General features: G+C 39.7%; 1 protein-coding gene across 1 annotated transcript in view; it reads left to right on the top strand.

Annotated features, from left to right (window-relative positions):
- UGGT1 (UDP-glucose glycoprotein glucosyltransferase 1) overlaps window positions 1-24,734 on the top strand; it is a 112,400-nt gene extending 87,666 nt beyond the window's left edge. The window contains exons 30-41 of the mRNA XM_043487693.1: window positions 1,831-1,989; window positions 2,517-2,602; window positions 4,352-4,436; window positions 5,834-5,922; window positions 6,376-6,480; window positions 7,721-7,805; window positions 8,823-9,005; window positions 10,382-10,542; window positions 11,715-11,829; window positions 18,312-18,428; window positions 18,854-19,022; window positions 20,660-24,734. Of these exons, the coding sequence (XP_043343628.1) occupies window positions 1,831-1,989; window positions 2,517-2,602; window positions 4,352-4,436; window positions 5,834-5,922; window positions 6,376-6,480; window positions 7,721-7,805; window positions 8,823-9,005; window positions 10,382-10,542; window positions 11,715-11,829; window positions 18,312-18,428; window positions 18,854-19,022; window positions 20,660-20,685 (1,380 nt within the window). The 3' untranslated portion in view covers window positions 20,686-24,734. The remainder of the gene's footprint in view (window positions 1-1,830; window positions 1,990-2,516; window positions 2,603-4,351; window positions 4,437-5,833; window positions 5,923-6,375; window positions 6,481-7,720; window positions 7,806-8,822; window positions 9,006-10,381; window positions 10,543-11,714; window positions 11,830-18,311; window positions 18,429-18,853; window positions 19,023-20,659) is intronic.
- Window positions 24,735-25,539: the final 805 nt, after the last annotated feature.

The following is a 25,539-nucleotide window of genomic DNA, read 5'->3' as shown; positions in this document are numbered from 1 at the left end:
TCTAAGGGATTCCTGCCTACAGTAGTAGATATCATGGTCATGTGAGTTAAATTCACCCATTCCAGTCCATCCAAGTTCACTGATTCCTAGAATGTCAGCGTTCACTCTTGCCGTCTCCTGTTTGACTGCTTCCAATTTGCCTTGATTCATGGACCTAACATTCCAGGTTCCTATGCAATATTGCTCTTTACAGCATCGGACCTTGCTTCTATCACCAGTCCCATTCATACCAATTTTCAGTGTATCTCATCGATTTGCAGAGCATACGTCTCAGATATATTGTTTTTGCCACGATTTAGATAGCTGTAGTGGGTCAGACTAGTAGCAGACCACCAAACAGTAATCATGGCCATTTCTGGTGCAAGTTTGGCTTTGGGCAGTACTTTGGAGATTCTTCTCAGTCCAGTCACTGAGCTAGTCATCGCCAGTTGTCATATACAATCCACTTTTTGTTGCATGCCACAACCCGATAAATAGTTTGTTGTTGTTGTGTAGAATGAGAGAAGATGACACCTCAAAACGATGTTTTTTGATTTGCAGTCATGAGATACCCACTTACCAAGCTTTTTCACCTTTGCAATTTTCTTCAAATGCCTAATGACCATAGAATAGTCGACATTGAGTTCTTTGACAACTTCTCATTGTTTGTAAGAGGATCAGCTTCTGTGGTGGCTCTCAGTTGGTCGTTGTCAACTGCCAATGGCTGGCTCCTCCTCTTCAAGTCTCTTGTCTCCTTTGTAAAACTTCTCGAACCACCACTGAACTGTATGTTCGTTAGCAGTTCCTGGGCCAAATGTGTTGTTGATATTGTGAGTTGTCTCCACTGCTTTACAACCCATTTTGAACTCAAATAAGAAAATTGCTTGAATTTGCTTTTTGTCTAACATCATTTCCCTGATATAAAATAAACAGGAAGTAATAAGTCATTAGCAAAAAAATAAGGTCAGAAATGCACATTAAAATAATGTATAATGTAACCACATTTATTTAGAATATATTCTAATATCAAACAACAAATTTCAGCAATGCAAAATTGCAATTACTCTTGTGCCAACCTAATAGCTAAAGCCAAGCTGCCCTAAGATTTTGTAATTATACCATATTTTCTGCAAGGAATTAGCAATAATTCAGGCAGTTGGTTTCATGTGACTATGGAACCATTAAATATATCTTGGATATTTGCATTTAAAACAGCAGTATTTTCAGCTGTCTTCTAAAAGCCAAGATGAATTTGCATTTTTGTCAGATGTTTTTCTGATGTTTTCCATTGTTTCTTTTTCTCATATAAATTAATCCTTATAGGAGTGTCTTACCTATCTTCTCCATTATTTGCTTTTAAAGATATTCATTCTTTCAGAAATTTTATTTTATGTGATTTTTTCCCCCAATACTACCTTCCTAGATTAACATCTTATCCTCTCCTGTGTACTTTTGGAATAACCTCCTTACTGTTTTTCTGTGTCCTTTTTCCTGCCTCTCCTTCCAACCCACCTGAGTTTCTAAAATTGTGTATGCTTGTTAACTACCAGCACAATCAAGATACCAGAGCATTTCCATCTCTTCAAAAAGTTCTCTCATGCCCCTTTGCAGGTAATCCCCTCCTTTCCCCCCAGGCCACAGGCAGCAGCTGATCTTCTTTTTATCACTATAGTTTTACCTTTTCTTGAATTTTTTATGAATAAGATTATATGATATATAGCCCTTTATGTCTGATTTCGTTCACTTTGTGTAGTGCATTTGAGATTCATCTGTGTTGTTGCATGTATCACTAGATTGTTTCTTTATATTGCTGAGTAGTCTTCAGGTGGTGATTTAATTTTGATATTGCAGGTGGACAGCATCGTGGCTGCTGAGTATGAGCTGGAGTACCTGTTACTAGAAGGTCATTGCTATGACATCACTACTGGCCAGCCCCCCCGGGGACTGCAGTTTACATTAGGAACTTCAACCAAGCCAGTCATTGTGGATACCATTGTTATGGCTAATCTGGTAAATAACAGTACATCAGGTGGTGATACTGAGTCACGTTAATTTGGGCCCTGCAGTTTATGATGGAGCAGTTAGCACTGTGAACATGAGTGAGATTAAAGTTCATGATGGACTGAATTTGGTCAATATAAAAATCATCAGTTTAGTTAAACTTGTAGATTGGAATTACGTGGCATCTTAAAAGAAAACATGCTAGAATATTTTGCTTTAACCAGATTGGCTCCTGAAAATGTGTTGCTTATGAGTCAATAGTTTTCTTCTTTTTTTTGTTTTTTGAAAATTTGAAGTAGATTCACACATTACATACTGCTTCTTCACTGAAGTACAGCTAAAGGATAGGCTTCTTGGCTTGACAGGCCTGTATTTTGCTAGTGTTTCTAATATGTGGGTTTTAAGAATTGCATTGGTTTAACTATCTTATTTAATATAAAGTGGACTGACATTTCAAAAAAGAAATAGCTGTCCCTCAGAAACAGCATTTTGATGTTTCCAAGAGAACTAAAATTTGTCTTGTCTTCTGGTCCTAGGGCTATTTTCAGTTAAAAGCCAACCCAGGAGCTTGGATTCTCAGACTAAGAAAGGGACGTTCTGAAGATATTTACAGAATCTACAGGTAGGATTAAATGATACAGGTGCATTTTTTCAGAACATTCTGCAGTATGAATCAGCTTGAATTGAATAGTACACTGGCAGTTAGGCAATTAGAATTTACTTTATAATTGTATGTGCTTTTCCAGAAAATGAAATGTGGAAGAATTGTTGGGGTATAATTGAACAGTAAGCAGTATAAATACTAACAGTATATGTAATCAAGTTTGGCTTCAGTCATTCTTTTGTGCTAGCTATCCCTAACCAAATCATTCTGTCAACTGTGATGAAAACCATAGGCAGATGAGAAAGTGAGTCATTTTTAGGAAGGAGAAAAGAAATGAAGAACAGTTCAGACTTTTCAACCCAGGGTAGTATATTTCTCTACCCTGAGTGGGTTGCAGATTGACCAGACTTGTAGGCTTTGGTCTTGGAACCTTGGTGCGAGCACTTGTCTTTCTAGGTCTGAGAAAGTATGGAAGTACTCCCAGCATGTTTCATCAATAGCCTGCTTTTTTGCTTTAAGGTTTTCTACAAGTGACTGTTGGTTTAAAAAAATTATACTGCCTTCTAAAAAGGTGTGGTTTAAATTCTGTTTAACACAATTTAAATTAGTCTTAAGCTATGTGAGAAGACTTCACACCAGTTCATTTTGGCAGTGATTTCCATTAGTTATTTGAAAACAACATCATGTTGTGTCCTCATCTTAGCTTTATAGAATCTTATCTGACACACATGAAAGCAATGTGAATTTCTGCATATTTCTTACCAAGAAAATAGAAGATTTTTGTATTATATCTTCATTGTACATAGTAGGGTTTTCTCCAATAAATGTTTTCCCCAAATATGGTTTTAAAGAATTTTAGTACTGTCATTAAGAGCTTATCTGTTGACTTCCTAAACCCTGTCCATCTGCATGCACTTTTCCTAGCCACTCTTCCCTCTAGGGTGTGTGGGCCTCTTCTCCACCTAGCAGATGAGGACTCTCTTCCTTCTGTGCTTCTTGGGCTCTGGAATGTTTCATGCTCCCTATCAGAATCTCACCTTTGCCCACGGACTCTGCTCTCTGTTGGATGACAATGAATTCAGTGAATTCATATTTTATCATGGCTTTATATAGTTAGCATCTTAAAAATTGGTGACTGGGAATTTTAGATATTATCATTGATTAGGAAGGAAATACTCTATTTAAATTTTCTTCCTCTGCTTGCAAACAGAGCTTGTTTTAGTTCTTCCTGCAGAGTATGGACGCTAGATTGAGTGCATGGCCTGGACTTGGCTCTGTGCCTCCAGGAAGGACAGAGTCGAAGCCTTTACAAAACTCTGAAGTAGAGCTGTGTCTTGCTATGCATAAAGTAATGCATGCATGTGCACTCAGTCATGTCCGACTCTTTGTAACCCAGTGGACTGTAGCCTGCCAGGCCCCTGCGTCCATGGAATTTCCTAGGCAAGAGTATTGGAGTGGGTTGCCATCATATTCTTGCCAGCACTGGGAGCCTGTCAGTGTATGGAAGGTCATTCAATGAGGGGCTCAAGAAGGAAGTTTGGGCTGTGACCAGTTGGCATATTCAACATGTAAGGGCAGAGATTTTGACAAGTGCCCCTGTGTTGCTTGAAGGGGTTTTCTGCAGTTTGTGAGAAAATAATTTGCTCAGAAAAAACTCCTTTATGATGAAGATAGTGGAAGTGGAAAAATATAGGTTGATGTAAGTCCATATACTGCAACTTGAGAATTATGATTTGTGATACCTGCCTTCCTTTCTTCTTTTCTAAGTCACGACGGTACAGATTCTCCACCTGATGCTGATGAAGTTGTTGTTGTCCTCAACAACTTCAAGAGCAAAATTATTAAAGTGAAGGTGAGTTTGGTATATTAAGGCAGCCGCTCTGTTATAGTTGATAAAAGCAGCAGTAACTTGGTCTTTAGTAGCTGTTATATAAAAATATGTATCTTTAAACCAGTCCCAAACTGTGTGAGGTGATGGGATGTGTTAACTCCAGAAAAAAAAAATGCTGTTATTATGGTGAAAAACTTAGTCGCACAGTTATGTCCTGTTCTTTGTGATTCCATGGACTGCAGCCTGTCCCAGTCCTCTGTCCATGGAATTCTCCAGGCAGGAGTACTGTAGTGGGTTGCCATTTCCTCCAGGGGATCTTCCCAACCTGAGGACCGAACCTGAGTCTCCAGTATTGCAGGCAGATTCTTTATTAACTGAGCCACTAGGGAAGCCCGATCATTTCACAGTATAGACCTGTCCCAGGTCAGCATGTCCTGCACTTTAAATTTATGCAGTGTTACTTGTCAGTTATGTCTCAGGAAAGCTGAAGAGAAAGGAAAGAAACCCACCCAAGACTAACTCACCTTTGAGATTTTACTACAGCCTTACAGAAATGTGGCTTGGAATGCAAAGCATATTTTGTAAATACAAGTTTGTGGCTTTGTTCAGCTGAGAGGTTGCACCTTTTGGGTTACCTCATTGAACAGTGCAAGTCTCATTTCACATGAAATGTTTTCACAGACACTGCTTTGTTTGTCCAGTCACAGTTCATGTTATTTTTTGAAAACTGGGAAGAATGCCAATGAGAATTTCAGCAACAATAATAAATGGTGGTAGCCTTATTTAATTTCTTGTCACTTTTGCTTTCTGTTCATAGAACTTTGAAATTCCTAGTGCATTGTATTCAAATAAAAGGTATTATGAGACAGTCATTATACTCTAAAATCTAAAGCAGGCCACACATGGTTGAGCAGAAAAATGATCCCTATGCTCTCGAGAAGTTTTAACCCCTCTTTGTATTAGTCCTAAAACAAGGCTGTCATGTGAGATGACCCCTTCCTGGCAGCTGGAGCGTGTGCACACTGTACTCTTTGCCTAGAACTAGAGTTAGTTTGGTGAGCTGCATTTCTGTTTTTACTTAAACTGTAAGGTTCTCTGCCCGTTTTTCAAACTAGAGACAGTTATTGTCTAGTTACACGAGGTTGCTATCTCCTCATTAAGATTTCATTTTATTTCCTCATTAAGATTTTAATGTGGTATGATGAGCATAGTTCTGTTGAATGTGTCTGGGCACATTGAACAGAATTCAACATTCATGTTCTGTTGAATGTGTCTGGACTCAGAGTATGTTATATCTGCTCGCAGGAGAATTCACTCTCTAGTGTTGTCAGTATTCAGTGAGCATCCCATGAAGATCAGTTCAGTGCCTCCTCAACCCAGTAGGGAGAGTGAGATTCATCACATGTGACTGATTGCAGGTTCAGAAGAAGGCAGACATGGTGAATGAGGACTTGCTGAGCGATGGGACTAATGAGAATGAATCTGGATTTTGGGACTCCTTCAAATGGTAAATTGGCATCAGAAAGAAGTGATGTTTTTAAGGAAAAACTGAGCTATAAATGCCATCCCTCCCTTCTTTTGAATGTAGTAATCCTGTCTGGGCTTTTCAGATTCTGCTCTTTGCATCCGCTTGTGTGTAGAATAGATGAATGTTTCCCACTGAGTAATTGAAAGAGGTTACCGTCCCTCATAGTGGAGTTACTTCTCTGCCTGACTTCCTAACTCCTGTTGGATTTTTCCTGCTCTTTGGAGAGTTGAGTGGTAATTGCTCAGTTAACTTTCCATTGTTTGTTTTGCATTCTAGTGAACTAGTCCAGTCTTCTGAAGTTCCACAAGGCCCTATGGGCAGCCTCCCTCTCTTTGTCCTGGTGGGAAGCACAATCTCCTTCCCCTCCCCTTAAAGGGCAACATGTCTGTACCAGCATTTCAAGTATTCTTGTTTTTACCTTCCTTATTATAGGGGCTTTACAGGTGGACAGAAGACCGAGGAAGTGAAACAAGACAAAGATGACATAATTAATATTTTCTCTGTTGCATCTGGTCATCTCTATGAAAGATTTCTTCGGTTAGTCATGTTTGGTTATTTCAGTATATATGCATGAATTTGTCATGTTGTTCTTTAGGGAGCAAATGTTTTATGGGACTCTGCCCATTACACTTCTTTGTATTTGAGGCACTCTGAGGATTGTGTATAGATGATTGTATATACTTAACATTTGTTTTGATTTGGCCAACCTCATGAAATGGACTATATAATATATAGTAAATGAATCTGTGTAGCTATTATAAGGTTATAAACCTTTAAAACTACTGTGTGACATTATAAAGAGTGGTTTTTCATTGTCCACCAAGCATTGCCTGAGGATAGAGAATAGAGGTGGAATAGGGCCATGGACCTGCCTTCTGATGATTTGTAGGATTTCAGAGCCGGGAGGGATCTTAGTTGTGTTTTATAGACAGGCTGAGACTTGGAAGGTGGCGGGACTAGGCTGAGGTCACATAGCCAAAGTTGAGGGGAGGCACAGGCTTGGCTGGTGAATGCAGCAGTCACCAGCGGGGAAGCCCTCAGGGGCGCCTTGTGTCAGCGGTCGGGAGGGCTTGGCTATGAATATGCACCTTTGCCTGACAGTGACTTTCCTAATGCCAAGGTTCTTTTTTACTTTTAATTTTCCACTACAAATCTAGTATAGCAAATAATCAAGATGTCATTTTACTCATGTTTAGCTGTCATATTCCCAAGAAATAATATCTGACCTAGAATTGTAATGTCAGATGTTAATAACCACTGAATTTAATTAAATTTCTTGACTCAAAATTAGTTTCTGTTTGTTTTCCAAGTAGGGAATCCCAAAGCTGTGATCAGTTGCCATCCCCTTCCCTCTGCCTACTCTGCTCCCTGGCTGAGCTCCCCGATGTAGGCTGGGAGAGGCAGTAGGCTTCACTGACTTCCTTCTTAGAGTGATGTAGTGGTTAAACACAATCTCTATGATTCATTTGTGCCGTAATTAATGTGTCAGTTCATAAAGGAGTTTATTTTAAGGTGTCATGTAATTAGAACACATGCCTCTATCAGTCTGGTATATTTTTATAGGTAATAAGTACTTCTTTCTCATCCAGAGATGACTCTATAAAATGAATAAGTGCAAGTTTCCATTTTCCACCAGTCAGGGTCTCTCTTTGCCTAACTGAGCCATTAGTTTAGCTCTGCCATAAAGAACACTGAGTCTAGTGATTGACTTTACTTGATTTTGTTGAGATTAAAAAGATTTGAATGACTGTTATTATTGCTTGCTTTTGTTTGACAGCATAATGATGCTATCAGTACTGAAGAATACCAAGACTCCTGTGAAATTCTGGTTCTTGAAGAATTATTTGTCCCCCACGTTTAAGGTTTGTTCCTTAGGCTTTGAAAAGGAAAACATGCTTATTAAGGAGATATATGCAGTGCAATATACTGTTTACTACTTCTACTTTATCTGTGTATTTAAAAATTTTTTTCCTTTTATTAGGTTACTGACTGTAAGTCACCTGCATAATTCTATGTTGATTATTCTTCCCCCTGTCTGTTTGGGGGGAATAGTTGTTATAAAACCGAACACAGAATTACAACTTGGTTGAAGCTTGGATAACATAAGAGGAGAGTCTGTTTCTTCTGTTTTGTTGAAGTAACATGTCTCTTCAAGCATGAGTGTCCTCATTTAATGAGAAAGCACAGTACTGATTCCAATGAGAAGGATGGTTTGTTCTGTTTTGAACAACTGTACCCAGTGATCTGTGGAAGTAATGTATCATCTGTGCAAAGCAAAAACACACATGGAAAGTTTAGAAAGTTTTCTGCTTTGTTTTTATCACTATTTGTCATCCAAATTGATTTATTTGCATCTTTTTCTATGTTGTTCTGTAGAATTGACTAAGCAACTTTTAATATATTCAGTAATATCTCCCCTAGATAAATAATTCACTTCTGGTCCCCTAAGGTACTTATATTTAGAATCTGAAAGACTTGATGGCAACAAACTTGTTCAGAGTATTTGGGTTTGCCATGTCATTCCCTGGATTAGACCTAGTGGTGAGAAAGGCTTAAAATCAAGCTCAAAAAAATGTTTTACTGAAATCAAGTTAAGACAAAGTCCACTTCCCTTAAACACACACATAACTTAGTTATATAAAAGCCTTCACTTAAAGAATTCTGGTCATCTCATGTGTGGTTAGAAATCATAAAAAATGGAGATTTGACAAAAGTTTATATGTATTCTTTATGTAGTCACAAGTTAGTCAGGGTCACATTTCTTCATTAGACTGCTGGTACAGTAAATGTGTTTTACTTATGCCATAATTGTGGTTTGTTGACTGACTTGTTTTTCTTAATCAAAGTAAGTGATTGTTGTTCCCTGTGTCTGCAAATAGGAGTTTATACCTTATATGGCAGACAAATACAATTTTCAGTATGAGCTTGTTCAGTACAAGTGGCCCCGGTGGCTTCACCAGCAGACTGAGAAGCAGCGTATCATCTGGGGTTACAAGATCCTCTTCCTGGATGTGCTGTTCCCACTGGTTGTTGACAAGTTCCTGTTTGTGGATGCCGACCAGGTGAGCTCTCAAAGGCTGGGTTTCAGCAGTGCAAATTAAAGGCATTAGACTTCCTTTTCCTTTTTAAATGGTTTTATCTTTCCAACTGTGGAAAGATACACACTTATTTTACACTATTTAGAATATATGAATCTATTTGCAGAACAGCAGTGGAGACACAGACATTGAGAACAGACTTATGAACATGGCTGGGCAGGGGGGAAGAAGGAGAGGGTGGGATGTGTGGAGAGAGTAACATGGAAACATACATTACCATATGTAAAGTAGATAGCCAGTGGGAATTTGTTGTGTGACTCAGGAAACTCAACTGGGGCTCGATGATAACCTAGAGGGTTGGGATGGGGAGGGTTGGGATGTTCAAGTGGGAGGGGACATGGGTAAACCTATGGCTGATGTTGGTGTTTGGTAGAAACCAATGCAGTACTGTAAAGCAATTATCCTTCAATTGAAAAAAAAAGAATATATGGAGAGGTATCACCAGATGTGATCACTTTTAAAATTTGCATTCAGTGTATCCTTTCATCTTTTCTCCTGTGCCTCTTTTATGTAGTTATGATTACATCATTTATGTAGTTTTGTATCTTAAATTTAACACACTTAATATACAAACTAAAATTGAAAAATTTGCTGGTTTAACGTAACACTGCTTGCTGTCATCTGCAGTCACTTGCCCCAAAGCTAGGAGTTATTGACGTGGGTAAGAGAGGGGGTTGGTGCCTGGCCTTTAGCATGTGGGACTCTTCAGATGGTCTTCCTGCTGTCAGGAATACAGCTGACCTAGTTAAAAGAAACACACGGATTTTAGAGCATACACACTCAAAAAGTGTAAATATACGTCTGCCCTACAGCCTTTACCCTTAGCCTGAACTGTCTAAAACCTGAGTTTCTCATCTGAGTGGAAGTGATGTCATGTGTGCAGAAGTCATTTGGACAAAAATCATCCAAGTCTTGGGAATTCTGCCCCACCTGGCTCATTTACATCACAAGCGGCTCAACATGAAGCCTGCTTTCCTAGTTCTGCAGTCACGTTTCATCCCGAGCACTTACTGTGTGCCAGGCATCATTCTCCATCTGTCCATAGACGAGTTCATGTGATCCTCCCCAGAAACTGAGTCACAGAGAGGCCACACAATGTAAATCTGTTTTACTTCTGCTTTTTTTTTTTTTTTTGTATACTTAGAATACTATGCCCTAAGCAGTAGGCTAATCATCTTACGTGCTAGTGAGGGCAGTCAGCCTAATCAAGAAGAAGCCGGGCTTGAACTGGGTTTGCTGCCTGTGCCACTGATCAGTCCCTGAGCTGTGCCCTCAGTATTTTTAGGAAACTGGTATCTGCATGGGTGTTAGACAAGTGACTGTGATCCTTTCTTCTTCAGATCGTACGAACAGATTTGAAAGAGTTAAGAGATTTCAATTTGGATGGTGCTCCTTATGGTTACACTCCTTTCTGTGACAGCCGCAGAGAGATGGATGGCTACAGGTTCTGGAAGTCAGGGTACTGGGCCAGTCACTTAGCTGGGCGAAAATACCATATCAGGTACTGAGAATGTTGTGGTTTGATTTTCATTTCTTTAAAATTAATTTTGCATATTTAAAATTGTGAGTAGGTGATATGTTAATGTGGTTCAAAAATAAGAATTATAAAAATATATAGTGAAAAGCTGCCCCATTCTGTCTACTTACTGTGTCTCCTTCTAGAGTTTTTTAATTCTTAGGTAAAAAACTATGACTTCTTTTTTTACACAAAATATATCCTACCTTATTTACGGTTTTGTACTTTGCTTTTTTAACTTGATGTTTCTAGTAGACCTTACATCAACATGTAGAGAGACCTTTTTCCTTTTTGTATCAACATATTATTCCAGTATTATTCCATTGTGGTCTTGCTACGACATACAATGTCATTTGTTGTTGTTGTTTAGTCACTAAGTTGTGTCTGACTCTTGAGACCCCATGGACTGTAGCCTGCTCCTCTGTCCATGGGATTTCCCAGGCAAGAATACTGGAGTGGGTTGCCATTTCCTTCTCTGGCGGATCTTCCCAACCCAGGGATCGAACGCTCATCTCCTGCATTGGCAGGCAGGTTCTTTACCACTGAGCCACCAGTTAAACACACAATTTTGTATATTTCAAATATACCTATAGAATAAATTCCTAAAACTCCTAGGCTAAACAGTGTGTGTATTTGTTGTACATCTGTTGTTTTTGTATATTATCTTCTCTGGGAAAAGTGTGATTTGGAGAGTAGGGAAATCTGTGGGAAGCAACATGATAGAGATAAATGTTGGGGTGTTGGTGATTTAAGTATTGTACTGTATGCCCTTGGTCCAAAGGACCTATAACACTTGGTTGGTTTTTTCCTCTGTAACATTTAAGATATCATCAGGATATCTTTGACTAATGATTATCAATTACTATAGTTTTTATCATCAAACCTGCTGAAATTTGCTAGAAACCTTCTTTTGTCAGAGATTATTTCTTTCGGAACATTGACAAAATGAGCTTGTGGTACCAGAATATGGGTTTTGTAATCACTTCCTTAGCCGTCTTTGAAGTGGTACGTAGTGACTGTGAGCTCTACTGTAAAGCCTCAGCTTACCTTTTCCACGAGAAACCAGAATGTTAGCCTAGTGACCTGTTCCATTAATCAGTGGGGTTACTTTTTCAGCCCTAATCCGTGGTTGTAACAAGTGTATTTTCTCTCTCCAGTGCACTGTATGTTGTGGATCTGAAGAAGTTTAGGAAAATAGCAGCTGGTGACAGACTCAGGGGACAGTACCAAGGTCTGAGTCAGGATCCTAACAGCCTCTCAAATCTTGATCAAGTAAGTGGCCACTTGTTTTGGTTAACAGTTTTGGTAAGGGCTGTACAGTGTATCAGAAAATGAAGTAGTATTTGCTTCTCATTCCTCTCTGTTGGAATAGTGTTTTGTTTCTTCATGGAAAGGAATTTGTGTTTATTTGTGTGTGTGTGTGTGTGTGTGTGTGTGATTTTTATTTGCCCTTAAGAGAGAACATAGTGGTAAAAAACACGATAGGCCTGATGTTGGTTTGGGGAGGGAGATGGAAGGAGGGCGCTGCGATATCTTTTCATTTTGTGCCCAGCTAAGCTGATAAATTTGTTTTTCTGCCTGCTAGGGTCAGTTTGCTTCTCTTCTTTAGGAACTAACTATCACAGCACAGGATATAGTATTGTTATTTCTCTTTTTTCTATATCAAAAACCATGGTGTTTTTTTAAGAAGTTTAGCTGAATCACTATTTACTAATGCTAATCATTTTTTAGAGGTGAGATTATAGTTTGTGCTTTAGGTACGTAGTTTCACATACTTTGTTTTGCTTAAGTCTGCTTTAAACATTTTTAAACCTTTACTATGATATTTAGCACCCATAAATAAGAGTGTACAAAACAAAATATATAAATACATATTCATATGCATCAATGAAGTACCACACAGCACACACCCATGTACTGCCACCCAGTTTAGGAAACTCAACATTCTTAGCAACCCAAAAGCCACCCTCTTCTCCAACAGCATCCTAACTTTTGTGGTAATCATTCTGTGGCTTTTCTGTGTTGAGTAACTACTTACATATGTGTCCTTAAACACGATGGTTTTGCCTGTTTTTTCCCCTGCCTGTCTCAGTGGGATTATACAAGGTGTACTTTTTTGAGTCTAACTTCTTTTGCTTAACATTATGTTAAGGAGATTCGTCCATGTTGCTGTATGAAACGGTACTGTGTTTTGTTTATTGTAAATTTTAGTTGTTTTCCATTGTTGTCTTCCATGGATAATGCTGCTGGGATTAGTTATACACGTCTTGGTTGATGCACATGTATATGTAATTCAGTTGTATAGACAACTACAAGTTGAATTGCTGAACCATCAGATTGGTGGATCTTTATATTTATTAGATAATTCCCAACAGTTTCCAAAGTAGTTCTGATTTATACTCCCATCAGCAGTACAAGGATTCCTGATACTCTGTGTTTTGAGTAATACTTGTTGTTAATCGAATTGATTAGATGTGAGCTGGCATCCCATGTGGCTTTCAATTAGAGAGTTTAATCTGTTTATATTTAATGTAATTATTGTGGAGGTGGGATTTACATCTGCCAATTTCTTGTTTTCTATCTGTCTTTTATGTTTCTCAATTCCTGCATTACTACCGTCATTAATAAATGTTTTAATTCCCCTCTTGTTTCTTTCACTGTATACATGGGGATTTTCTGGGGTTTTGTTTTTGTTTGTTTGTTCTAGCCCAGTTGCTCTAGTCTGAGAAAGTATTCTGTATGATTTTAGGCATTTAAAATTTGTTGAGCTTTGCTTTTTGATCCAGATATGGTCAATTTTGGTAGACATTTCATCTGGTTTTATACCCTGCAGATGTTAGATGTTATGCTTTTGTTTGTATGTCCATTAGGTGAGGTTTAGTGATCATGTTACTGTTACTGAGTCCAAGCACAGTCTGCTTGCTGCATGACAAGGCAATAAATCGAGAGATGAGGTGTTGAATCAAGGAATAGCAACTTTATTTGGAAAGCTGGGTGTCCAAGAAGATGGTGGACAAGAGTCCTAGAGTACTATCTTACTGGTGTCTGGATGCTAGTTTCTTTTATAAAACAGAGAGAGGCAGGAGGTGAGGAAGTAAAGTGAAGAGGCTGTTAAGTTTTGCAAAATATCTCCTGGTTTGGCCAGCCTCTGGGAGGGGATGTGTTAATTTCTTCTTTGCTGCAGCCATTCACAGGTGGACAAGATCAACAGGTTTCTCTAAGCTGAACAAAACCCCTTGGGTTTAACTTTCAGGTAAAGGGACAGGGTTCTCCGCGGCAGGCCGTTATGTATGCTTATTACTATAGAAAGCATCCTTTTAGTGATTTAGAAAGCATCCTCTAGTGATAACAAACACAACACAAAGCAGAACTTAAAGACACAGATCCAACACAGAGTCAGGTTTTGTTCTTTTCTGTTACATTATGTGTTTTGTCTGTTTTTCTATTAGTTACTGAGACAATTATGTTAAAATCTCTTTCCATAATGTGAAATCTTGTCTTTAGTTTTGTCACATTTTACTTGATGTACTTAGAGACTATATCGTTCATTGCCTAAAAAGTTAGAAGTCACATATATTTCTGACAAATTAACTTTTTATTATTTCTATTGATGCTTTTTGGGCACGGGCTTGAAGTGTGCTTCATCTAATGTTAGTATAGCTACACTGGTTTTCCTTTTAATTAGTGTTTCATGGTATATTTTTTTATCCTTCTGTTTTCAATAGTTCTTAATCCTTATGTTTTAGTTCTGTTTCCTAGAAAGAGCTTATATTGGTTTGTTTTTTCAAATGGTGTGACCACCATTTAATTGGAACATCAGTCCGTTGATAGTAAATGTGATCACCAACAAGTTTGCTTCTCCACAGTCCCCTTGCTTATGCCATGTGTCCTGTGTTTCTTTTTTTTCCCTAGCCAGGTTCTTTCCAAATGATTGAGAGTTTTTAATAATTCTGTTTCTCTCTATTAAACTATACAGTTTTAAATAATTTTTAATGATTAGCCTAGAGGCAACAGCATGCATTTCTGACTTTGCAAAGGCTAATATTAAATAGTGTTTACCCAGCTACTGGACAGGGAAAAACATTAGAATAGTTCTTCTCAAATTTTAGCATAATAAAAAAAAAATCATCTGAAGAACTTACTAAAGCATTGATCTTTGGGCCCCCATCCTCCACAGGCTGATTCAGTAGGTATTTGGTTGGACCTGAGAATCTGCATTCTGAGCAAACTCTGTGCTCCAAGTCCACATACTACATCTTGAGTAGCATTGTCTTAGAACTCATTAACTCCATTTATCCATTGTTAAGATCAAGCAATATTTCACTGTATGTATATACTACATTTTGTTTGGCTATTCATCTGCCAATGGCCATTTGGCTTACTTACGTCTTTTGACTGCTGTAAATAATGCCTCTGTGAACACTGGCGTGCAAGGATCTGTTTGAGTCCCTGCCTTCAGTTCTTATGTGTGTATATCCAGAGGTGAAGTTATTGGGTCACATTGGTTGGTTGTGTCTTTGGACAATAGAACATTTTATTATTAATGTGTCAAACTCAAAAGTTTTCCTAAGAGAAAAGCTTCAAAACATGGAGTACAGTTGGCTAGAAAACACATGGGCTTCATCTACTTGGGATCAAGCCTCAGTTGACAAGGTGGATTTAGAATTTCCTTTAAGCAAAACTTTGACATACAAGAGCCACATTCAATGCTTAATTGGCTTTTAGAAGGCAGTGCTGTTTTTCTTAGAAATGCCCTCAGGAAGGGAAATCGGTTGTTGTTGTTCAGTTGCTAGGTCATGTCCAACTCTCTGGGACCCCGTCAACTGCAGCATGCCAGGTTCCCCTTTCTTCACTATCTCCTGGAGTTTGCTCAGATTCATGTCTGTTGGTACTATCTAATTATCTCATCCACTACCATCTGCTTCTCCTTTTGCCTTTAAATCTTTCCCAGAGTCAGGGTCTTTTCTAATGAGTTGGCTCTTTGCATCAGGTGGCCAAAGTATTGGAGCTTCAGCTTCAGCATCAGTCCTTCCAATGAATAATCTGGGTTGACTTCCTTTAGGATTGACTGGTTTGATCTCCGTGCTATTCAAGGGACCCTCACGAGTTTTTTCAGTTCAGTTCAGTTTAGTTCATTTGCTCAGCCATGTCCGACTCTTTACGACCCCATGAATCGCAGCACGCCAGGCCTCCCTGTCCATCACCAACTCCCAGAGTTTACTCAAACTCATGTCCGTCGAGTCAGTGATGCCATCCAGCCATCTCATCCTCGTTCGTCCCCTTCTCCTCCTGCCCCCAATCCCTCCCAGCATCAGGGTCTTTTCTAATGACTCAGCTCTTCATATGAGGTGGCCAAAGTATTGGAGAACAGCTTCAGCATCAGTCCTTCCAATGAACACCCAGGACTTACCTCCTTTAGGATGGACTGGTTGGATCTCCTTGCAGTCCAAGGGACTCTCAAGAGTCTTCTCCAACACCACAATTCAAAAGCATCAATTTTTTGGCGCTCAGCTTTCTTCACAGTCCAACTCTCACATCCATACATGACTACTGGAAAAACCATAGCCTTGACCAGATGGACCTTTGTTGGCAAAGTAATGTCTCTGCTTTTTAATATGCTATCTAGTTTGGTCATAACTTTCCTTCCAAGGAGTAAACGTCTTTTAATTTCATGACTGCAATCACCATCTGCAGTGATTTTGGAGCCCCCAAAAAATAAAGTCTGACACTGCTCCCACTGTCTCCCCATCTATTTCCCATGAAGTGATGGGACTAGATGCCATGATCTTAGTTTTCTGAATGTTAAGCTTTAAGCCAACTTTTTTACTCTCCTCTTTCACTTTCATCAAGAGGCTTTTTAGTTCCTCTTCACTTTCTGCCATAAGGGTGGTGTCATCTGTATATCTGAGTTTACTGATATTTCTCCTGGCAGTCTTGATTCCAGCTTGTGCTTCTTCCAGCCCAGTGTTTTCATGATGTACTCTGCCTATAAGTTAAATAAGCAGGGTGACAATATATAGCCTTGACATACTCCTTTTCCTATTTGGAACCAGTCTGTTGTTCCATGTCCAGTTCTAACTGTTGCTTCCTGGCCTGCATATAGGTTTATCAAGAGGCAGGTCAGGTGATCTGGTATTCCCAACTCTTTCAGAATTTTCCACAGTTTATTGTGATCCACACAGTCAAAGGCTTTGGCATAGTCAATAAAGCAGAAATAGATGTTTTTCTGGAACTCTCTTGCTTTTTCGATGATCCAGTGGATGTTGGCAATTTAATCTCTCGTTCCTCTGCCTTTTCTAAAACCAGCTTGAACATCTGGAAGTTCACGGTTCATGTATTGCTGAAGTCTGGCTTGGAGAATTTTGAGCATTACTTTACCAGCGTGTGAGATGAGTGCAATTGTGCAGTAGTTTGAGCATTCTTTGGGATTGCCTTTCTTAGGGACTGGAATGAAAACTGACCTTTTCCAGTCCTGTGGCCACTGCTCAGTTTTCCAAATTTGCTGGTATATTGTGTGCAGCACTTTCACAGCATCACCCTTTAGGATTTGAAATAGCTCAACTGGAATTCCATCACATCCACTAGCTTTGTTCGTAGTGATGCTTTCTAAGGCCCACTTGACTTCACATTCCAGGATGTCTGGCTCTAGGTGAGTGATCACACCATCATGATTATCTGGGTCATGAAGATCTTTTTTGTACAGTTCTTCTGTGTATTCTTGCCACCTCTTCTTAATATCTTCTGCTTCTGTTGGGTCCATAGCATTTCTGTCCTTTATCAAACTCATCTCTGCATGAAATGTTCCCTTGGTATCTCTAATTTTCTTGAAGAGATCTCTCGTCTTTCCCATTCTGTTGTTTTCCTCTATTTCTTTGCATTGATCGCTGAGGAAGGCTTTCTTATCTCTCTTTGGTATTCTTGGAACTCTGCATTCAAATGGGTATATCTTTCCCTTTCTCCTTTGCTTTTCACTTCTCTTCTTTTCACAGCTATTTGTAAGGCCTCTTCAGACAACCATTTTGCCTTTCTGCATTTCTTTTCCATGGGGATGGTCTTGATCCCTGTCTCCTGTACAATGTCATGAACCTCCGTCCATAGTGTCTTTTACAGTACCACAATTTGAAAGGATCAGTTCTTCAACGCTCAGCCTTATGGTCCAACTCTCACATCCATACATGACTACTGGAAAAACCATAGCTTTAACTATGTATGTGGTTCTTTGTCAGCAAAGCAATGTCTCTGCTTTTTAATTTGCTGTCTAGGTTTTTCATAGCTTTCCTTCCAAGGAGAAAGCAGACTATTTGTGAGTTTTAGCCTAAAGTTTTTCAGGTGCTTCTTATGGGTAGGTGTTTTATGGATCATCTAAACTTTGGCTTTTAAAAACGCCATAAATAAATACTGTAGGTGCTTTACAGTTTTTGCTAAGGACTCTTTTCTGTTTTAAAATTTTGTGATTGGCATGTGATATGTGATGAGCCCCTAATTTGCTGTTCATTTATTTAAATATCCCCTAGCACTTTATTTCTAAATATTCTGTTTTGTATTTTATTGAAGCATAGTTGATTTACAATGTTGTGTTAATTTCTGCTATACAGCAAAGTGATTCAGATATAATATATGTTCTTATTCATGTTTTTCCATTATGTTTTATAATAGGATATTGAATATAGTTCCCTGTGCTCTATAGTAGGACCTTGTTGTTTATTCCCCGAGAACTTCACAGATTCTTGTGTTTTATCTTCTCTACTGAATAGGATTTGCCCAATAACATGATCCATCAGGTGCCAATTAAATCACTCCCTCAAGAATGGCTTTGGTGTGAAACGTGGTGTGATGATGCCTCTAAGAAAAGGGCAAAAACAATTGATTTGGTAAGTTGTCTGTGGCTGTTTCTGCATTCAGTCCAGTCTGATGTATTATTAGATAATTTGGTCTTTCTCTGTAATTGTGTAATTTGGGGGTTGCAGGACTTCTTACAGTAACCTCAGCAGGAAGGCAAATCCTCTATTGTCTGATGGGGCTGTTTTCACTATTTAGAATCCGTGAAGTTACCATTTGTCTTCCAGATCACTCTGTGCCTTGTAGTTTTTCCAAACGGACTTTCTCTTTCTGCCTTCCAGTAGCGCTCCACGACTTCTTTGCAGAAGCTTTGTGCAGCCCCTCCCACATTGCTTCTCATACCATTGTTCCTTTTGTCCAGTTAGGACCTGTAACCCAAGAAGAGAAACACCTCTGAATGCTATATAACATACCCTTCCTTTAACTTGGCTGAAGTATGTAATTTTGATTTTCACAGTGTAATAATCCAATGACCAAAGAGCCCAAGCTGGAGGCCGCTGTTCGAATTGTCCCAGAGTGGCAGGACTATGATCAGGAGATCAAACAGCTACAGCACCGCTTTCAGGAGGAGAAGGAAATGGGAGCACTGTATGGAGACAAGACAGCAAAGGAGGCAAGCCGAGAAGGTATGTACAGGTCTTTGGCTTTAGGTAGGTACTTCTTGGCCTGTCTGATTTCTGTTGCAGAAACAGAATCTTGTCAGAACAAGAAGAATCAGTTATTCAGTCTTCCATCGTGACCTCTGGTAGTCTATATTTTTCACTTTGTTTAGTCAGTTGGGCTTCTAGACAGTATTTATTAATGTAATTGCTGCCTTTTTTTCTTTTTCTTTCTCCCATCCTTCTTCCTCTCTTCCTCCCTCCCTCCCTTCCTTCTTTTGTTTTCTTTCTTTTTTTGAAGAAAGAGTGCTTTGTGATTATTATTGTTTAGGTTTATGAGTTTTGTGATACATGACATACACTGGTTTCTCTACTATGTGTACATTTTGAGTGGTAGCCAGTCCAAAAAAATTGTTAGAATACAAAAAGTGACTTTATATAAACCTTTAATAAGCTTCACTCTGGATTTTAATTTATTCAGCTCAAAACTAATTCTAAAAAAGCAATTATAGAAATGGATCTTGAGTGATTCACCTAAACATCCTGAAGACTGATATTAAATGATATTAAAATCCCGAAGACTGATATTAAATGATATTAAAATCACAGCTGAAATGTTGGATATTCACCATAAAAATAATTAAATTCATCAGTAAAACCTAAGGATTTTCATAAATAAATGGGTAAAGAATGTAGACATACTGTTTAAATAAGACAAAAGCACAAATAATAAATGAATTTGAAGAAACGGTAATCAAGTTAAAGGACTCGGGCATTACTATTACCACATAGAAAAGAGTGTACATATTGGTAATGCCGGGTTTCTCTGGTGGCTCAGATGGTAAAAAAATCTACCTGCAATGTAGGAGACCCAGGTTTGATCCCTGGTTCAGGAAGATAACCTGGAGAAGGGAATGGCTACCCACCCCACCGTTCTTGCCTGGAGAATTCCAGGGACAGAGGAACCTGGCAGGCTGCAGATCATAGGGGCACAAAGAGTTGGACATGACTGAGCAACTAACACTTTAACCTTTGGTGATTATGCCATTTGTTGGGGAAGATGGTGGTGAAACTCTTCTGGGTGAATCTTGTTGTAGCTGTGTGCATTAGAAAAATCCTTGTTAAAAGGCAGTAAATCAGTCATCAGGATTCATTAAAGTTTTAGATCCTCAACAATTCCTCTCTTGAGAATTTACCTTAGAAGAAATAATTGAATACAATAAAGAAGTTATATACCTGGAGAAATTTATTTTACTATCTTTTTTTTTAAGGCATTGGAAAATAGTTTAAACACCCAAGACTAGAAAATGGTAAATTACACTGCTACAGAGGAAAATTTATACGTTATTAAGTGAAAAAAGAAGAATCCTGACTAAATATATGTGCATTTTTACTAGAAGTAAATATTGTACTTGTGAAAACAATTTAGAGGGAGTAGGGGTATACAGTTAGTTTCAGTGTTCTTGAAAATAAAAATGTCTTTTTTGTTTTTGCTTTCAAAATATGACACAAACACACTAAACCAAAGCTCCTAAAAATTAAAAAAGAGAGATACAGTGAAGGTGGAGCACAAATAATAGCTTTCAGTAGCAGAAAATGCCCAGTCTGTACTTTATAACTTGACAGTGATCCATTTTTTCTCCACTTGCTCTCCTTTTCCATAGGACCTCAGACACATGAGGAATTATGATCTCCAGAGGAGGATAGGAAATCACACCATTTGAAAAACACTTTTTCTATTAAATGCTAGTTTTTTCCAATCTGTCTATACAACTGCTGATGAACCGACTGGGCAGGAGTGCTGCCCTTTCATCCTGACTCCCGCGGGCTGGCAGCTCTGGATCTCTGGGGTTAAGGCTCGCTACTAGATTCCAACCTCAGAGGAAGACAAGGAACTGATCTCTGGGGGACTCTATGAAGAGCAGGCCTCTCACCAGAAGAGAAGATGGCAAAAGCAACTGGAAGAAGAACAAGCCCACATGTGCTGCAGTGTCACACGAGGCCACTAACCGGAGCCGCCATGCCCTTCCTTACCTCAGTCCGCGGGGAGGCGCAGCGGAGCTCCGTCTGCAACCGGGGCCACCCGTCCGGGCGGATAGTGGATGGGGCGGCGGCGCCTGTCCGAGCATCACCGGGTTTGCGCCCGTGGGCTCTGTGCCCTTCCCCAGCATCAGGTTCATTGTTAAATTGAAACCCAACGAACAATCATGTGTTTTCAGGCTAAGCTCGGGGCAAATTAATTTGGGGAGAGGATGGGGGGTGGATTGGGGTTGAGGGTCGGGAAAATAGCAGCAGTAGGAGGGCTCTGGAGTGTTGGGGGTGGGGTCATGAGGAAAACCAGAAATTGGCCTTTCTCTTTTATACACCGTCAGAACCATTGTGACTAATATGAAATGAAGACATTATTCTTATTCTGCACCCAGCCCCAGTGAACTTTTTAAGTAATTGTTTTGTAAGCAGTTTTTGTATTTGCAAAAGTCTTTGCTTTCTCTTCCCACTTTCTTAAAAGAAGTCTGTTATTTCCTTACTGGATACAGCCATAGTAAGCCCCTCTCGTGATCCACCTTGAGGGGTTGAGAACTCCCTCAGGAAGGTCACCACGTCATTTACCCGCTGCTTCTCTGCAGAATTTTTGTCTCTCAGACCCAGGGGAAGTTGGCTTTGTCTTTTCTCTCCAAAAGACTCCCAGATCTGAGACCAGGAGAGATTTTGATTGTGTAATTCATGTTTTTCTATACACTGTTCTGTAGTTCTTTTAGTTTAAGCTGGCAGACGTTGCCAGCGTCCCCCCCAACCCTGTTCTGACTCCACAGAGTTGCTTCTTGAAGCAAGTTGGACTCATGAGTCATGGCTTTTTGTGTCTTTAGCAACCCAGAACAGCCCTTCCCCAGCAGCCTTTCCTGCTGGGTGGGCAGGGCTGGGAGGTGCCCAGAGGAGTCTTCCGGTTGTGAGAGACAGCAGGTCCTGCTCCCCATCTCCCCAGGCTGCAGGCTACAGCAGCAGAGCACTCCGTGGACTGTGCCTCCTTCCAGTGTCTTAGGACAAATACCAAGCATTAGTTCAGGAGTCTGTAAGTCTGAAGGAGCTTTTGAGTTTGCTTTTGTAAAAACTGGGGAGGAGGGACTTGTAGATAAATTGATCCAAGACTAAAAAGGTCCCTTAGAGTTGTTGCTGTTGACAAAGGCGGTAATGTGATCTCTCCCTCCCCCCACCCCCAACACCGCTCCTCTACTAGTAGTAGCAGCTAAAGGGATAGAATCAATGAGGATGAAAGACATTTGCTCAGCTTCGTCTGAGGTTTAATTTAAGCCTTCAGAGAAGCTGCTGCCGCCACCACTTGTGTCTATAAACCATGGGCACAGTTGTGCTTTTTTTCCAGTTTATTTTCTGGGATATTGAGCAGGAAATAACTAAAGTCACTGGGATATGCCTTCTAAATGCTGGTTCCCTTGGGACATGGAACAGGGCACCTTTCCACATCTTTTTGCCTGGTCTCTCATGCGTATTCTGTATGAGGAAGGTGCAGTGTGAAATCTATTCTCTGTGCAGTGTGTATTTTCATTGCCCCTTACCACCCTGGATTTAAGTCTTATTAATAGTTGAATCTAAATATGCAAGACCCAGCTTGCTTCTGAGATGGCCTCAGTCCCTCCTCCTCATGCCAGGAATTCTTGGTTCATGTGGCATAAGATCTTCCAAAATGAATCTCTAGCACCCTAGGAAATGATGCTGCCACTAAAATTTGGTCTTGGTCAGCTTTGTCTGCTGTTTCTACTGTATGAAAGCAAATTGTGACTGAAAAGATTGGTAGATTTTTTTCCTAAGAAACATGAATTGATTTCACTGAAAAGTCGAAGCTTCTGGAAACTGTTCACAGGGTGTTGTTTTTAACCATCGTGTATATGTCATGAATTTTTTTCTTTCATCATGCCATAATAGAAAACTTGTCTTAATCAGTGCCAGAGTGATACGAAATAATGTGACATGTCAGAATGAAATGCAGCAGTGTGACTTCTTATGTTCTGTGAACAGTGATATTTGATTGAGGTCAAAATGTGTGTAACACAATCTGCTGTTGGGGCATGCCTGTGTTTTGTTTTAAAATGGTCCTCTATCTGTAGGACATTGAGAATGATGGTGTGTTATTTTTCCATACAATTGATAAAGTGTGGAATCTCTCTCAATGGCATTTCAGAGTGCACACGCATCTGATAAGCCCATCTATTTTGTGAGCTCAGCTCTCCGGGGAGAGCAAAGGTTTTATAAACATTAAGAAGCAGTTCTAAGAATGGAGCTTAGTTTCCTCTGCTGTCCTCACGACTTCCTATTACGAACCTTCTTAAGATTCTGATGGAATAAACAATGATTATCTGGTTGCAGAGTCCCTGATGGCTAGGGACAACAGTGCAGCTTCCAGAAGAGACTGGGAGGAAGGAAAATCTATTTCCTTTGACTGGGAATTACATCATACTGACACTGTGACATGGAGCCAGCCAGACACCACCCTCACAAGTGCGATTCCTCTTCCCCCACACCTGCCTCGTGAGTAAATTTAGGTACTTGAAAGCAGTTTTTTTCCCCCTACAATTGTCATGAATGGTTAAAAAAGTGATTCAATTTAAGAGTTCCAAGGGAACATCTAGTGTGTTTTTCTGAATAAAATGATGTTAGTACTGTAGTATCAAATTTCATGGAAATATTAAAGTTTTGGTAAAGATATGTAATGGAAAATTTCTCTTGGTAACAACAAATGGAGGGTGCATTGTGTGCAAAGTTATTTAAATATATATTCCATTGTGTAATTTTAATAATTTTTTAAATATTTGATTTTATGGGGACATTTTTGTGGGTTAATCAACTTGAATATTGCTGTTAAGTATCTAGTCTGGTGGGATAAGCTTTTTAATTTAAATTCCTATTTTCTCAGTCTTGATATAGTGAGGAAAGATCTTTAACCTGACAGAGTTCACCAAATGTAGACATCATTAACTCAGGTTGTCATTGCTGTTTCAGAGTATCTGGAGGATACCAGTTCCTCTTTCATTATTTGGTCTTTGATCTCTCAGTCTAATGCAGAAATGACTTTTGGGTGGCGCTGAGTCAGTGCACTGACTGGAGGATCTCTCCCCGTCAGGGTGTCATGAGTGCTGACAATTTTTTAAAAACAAATCAGGAAATCAGCTTCAGAGGTAGTCCAGAAGTAAGGCCATCTCCTGAGCCTTTTCCAGTGACCTCACAGCACAGAGGCCAAATGTGGCAGATTTAAGTAGGACATGAGTTAGGGTATGAAGCAGAGCCTTCATCCCACCTGTAATTTATCCATCGCCTTACTTGTCACCTTTTAGATTTCCTCAGAGAAATGGGTATACTTCCTCTTTAAAATGAAAATAGCAAAATACATTAACCTAAGGTCAACAATTTGAGACAAGAATATCAAGTACCATGTTTTCCAGTCACTTGTTTTTGGTAATAATAAGGTAAACATGGAAAAACAAAAATATTAGAATTTTTAAAGAAACTATGTACTTAAAAAAAACCCTTTGTAACTCTTCTATTTTATTGTAACCATGCTCTATGAAATGCACCATAGGTTTGGGTGCTGCCCCTTGCTTTGGAACCAGCACTGGGGCACTAAATGTCTGCAGAGCCCTCTGCGCCTGAAATGAACTGAGAATGAATTTCTGGTACTGTAATGAAAATAAGGTCAACACAATAAACTTTTCCTTCTCTTCTTTAAAACCCCCTGGTCTGTCATTCAGTTTTTCTGTCTAGGAAGAGTAGATGGTTAGAGCTCGAAGTTCCACCCCTTCATCTGACACAAGCAGCAGGCCTGGACAGGAGGAAGAACTTTACCTGAACATCTTATCTAGTGAGGAGCTGGGTCCAGGTGCAGCTGATTCTTTAGGTTCTCAGGAGAGCATTTAGGCCTTTTCTAGGTCCCCAACTTCGGGGAACTGCCTCAGGCAGGATCTGGCAGGCAAGCTGCCCAAGAAGCACTAACCATAACAGGTAGGATGTCAGGGGCTTTGTTCATTTTGGAAATTCTCAGAACTACTCTGGGGCTGGATTTAAGGTTGAAGATACAGCTCCCACTTTTCAGGTGCTCACTGGGCACTGCACGCTGGTGTAACGAGAGCTGTTGCAGAGGTGGAGGCGGGGGAGGGGGCCCTTGTGACTGTGAGAACACAGCAAAGAGCACCTAAGATGGAGGAGGGATTTGGTGGCCAGGAAAAGCCTCGACAAGGAGATGGTCCTTAAACTGAAGCTTGAGGAACCAGCAGCGCTACCCATGTAGAAGGAGGGAGAAGGGGATATAAGGAGGAGTGAGAGCTGGTATCATCTCATTTAGGGAGTCAACGTGTGAACCTCTGTGGCTGGTGTCATGGTCAGAAGAGAGGAGCTGGAGGGGCGATCTGAGTTGGTCTGGGGCCATCAGAAATCCCCTGAGGGGTTTTAAACTGGGTGCCAACATGAAATCACATTTTTCTTGTAAAAAATATTACTAATGTATATAGCATGTGAAGGTACAAGTACACAAACATAT

This window comes from Cervus canadensis, chromosome 15, assembly GCF_019320065.1.
Source record: "Cervus canadensis isolate Bull #8, Minnesota chromosome 15, ASM1932006v1, whole genome shotgun sequence".
Classification (NCBI taxonomy): Eukaryota; Metazoa; Chordata; class Mammalia; order Artiodactyla; family Cervidae; genus Cervus; species Cervus canadensis.
The sequence above is the reverse complement of the archived record's forward strand: the minus strand, read 5'-3'. Positions and strand labels throughout refer to the sequence as shown.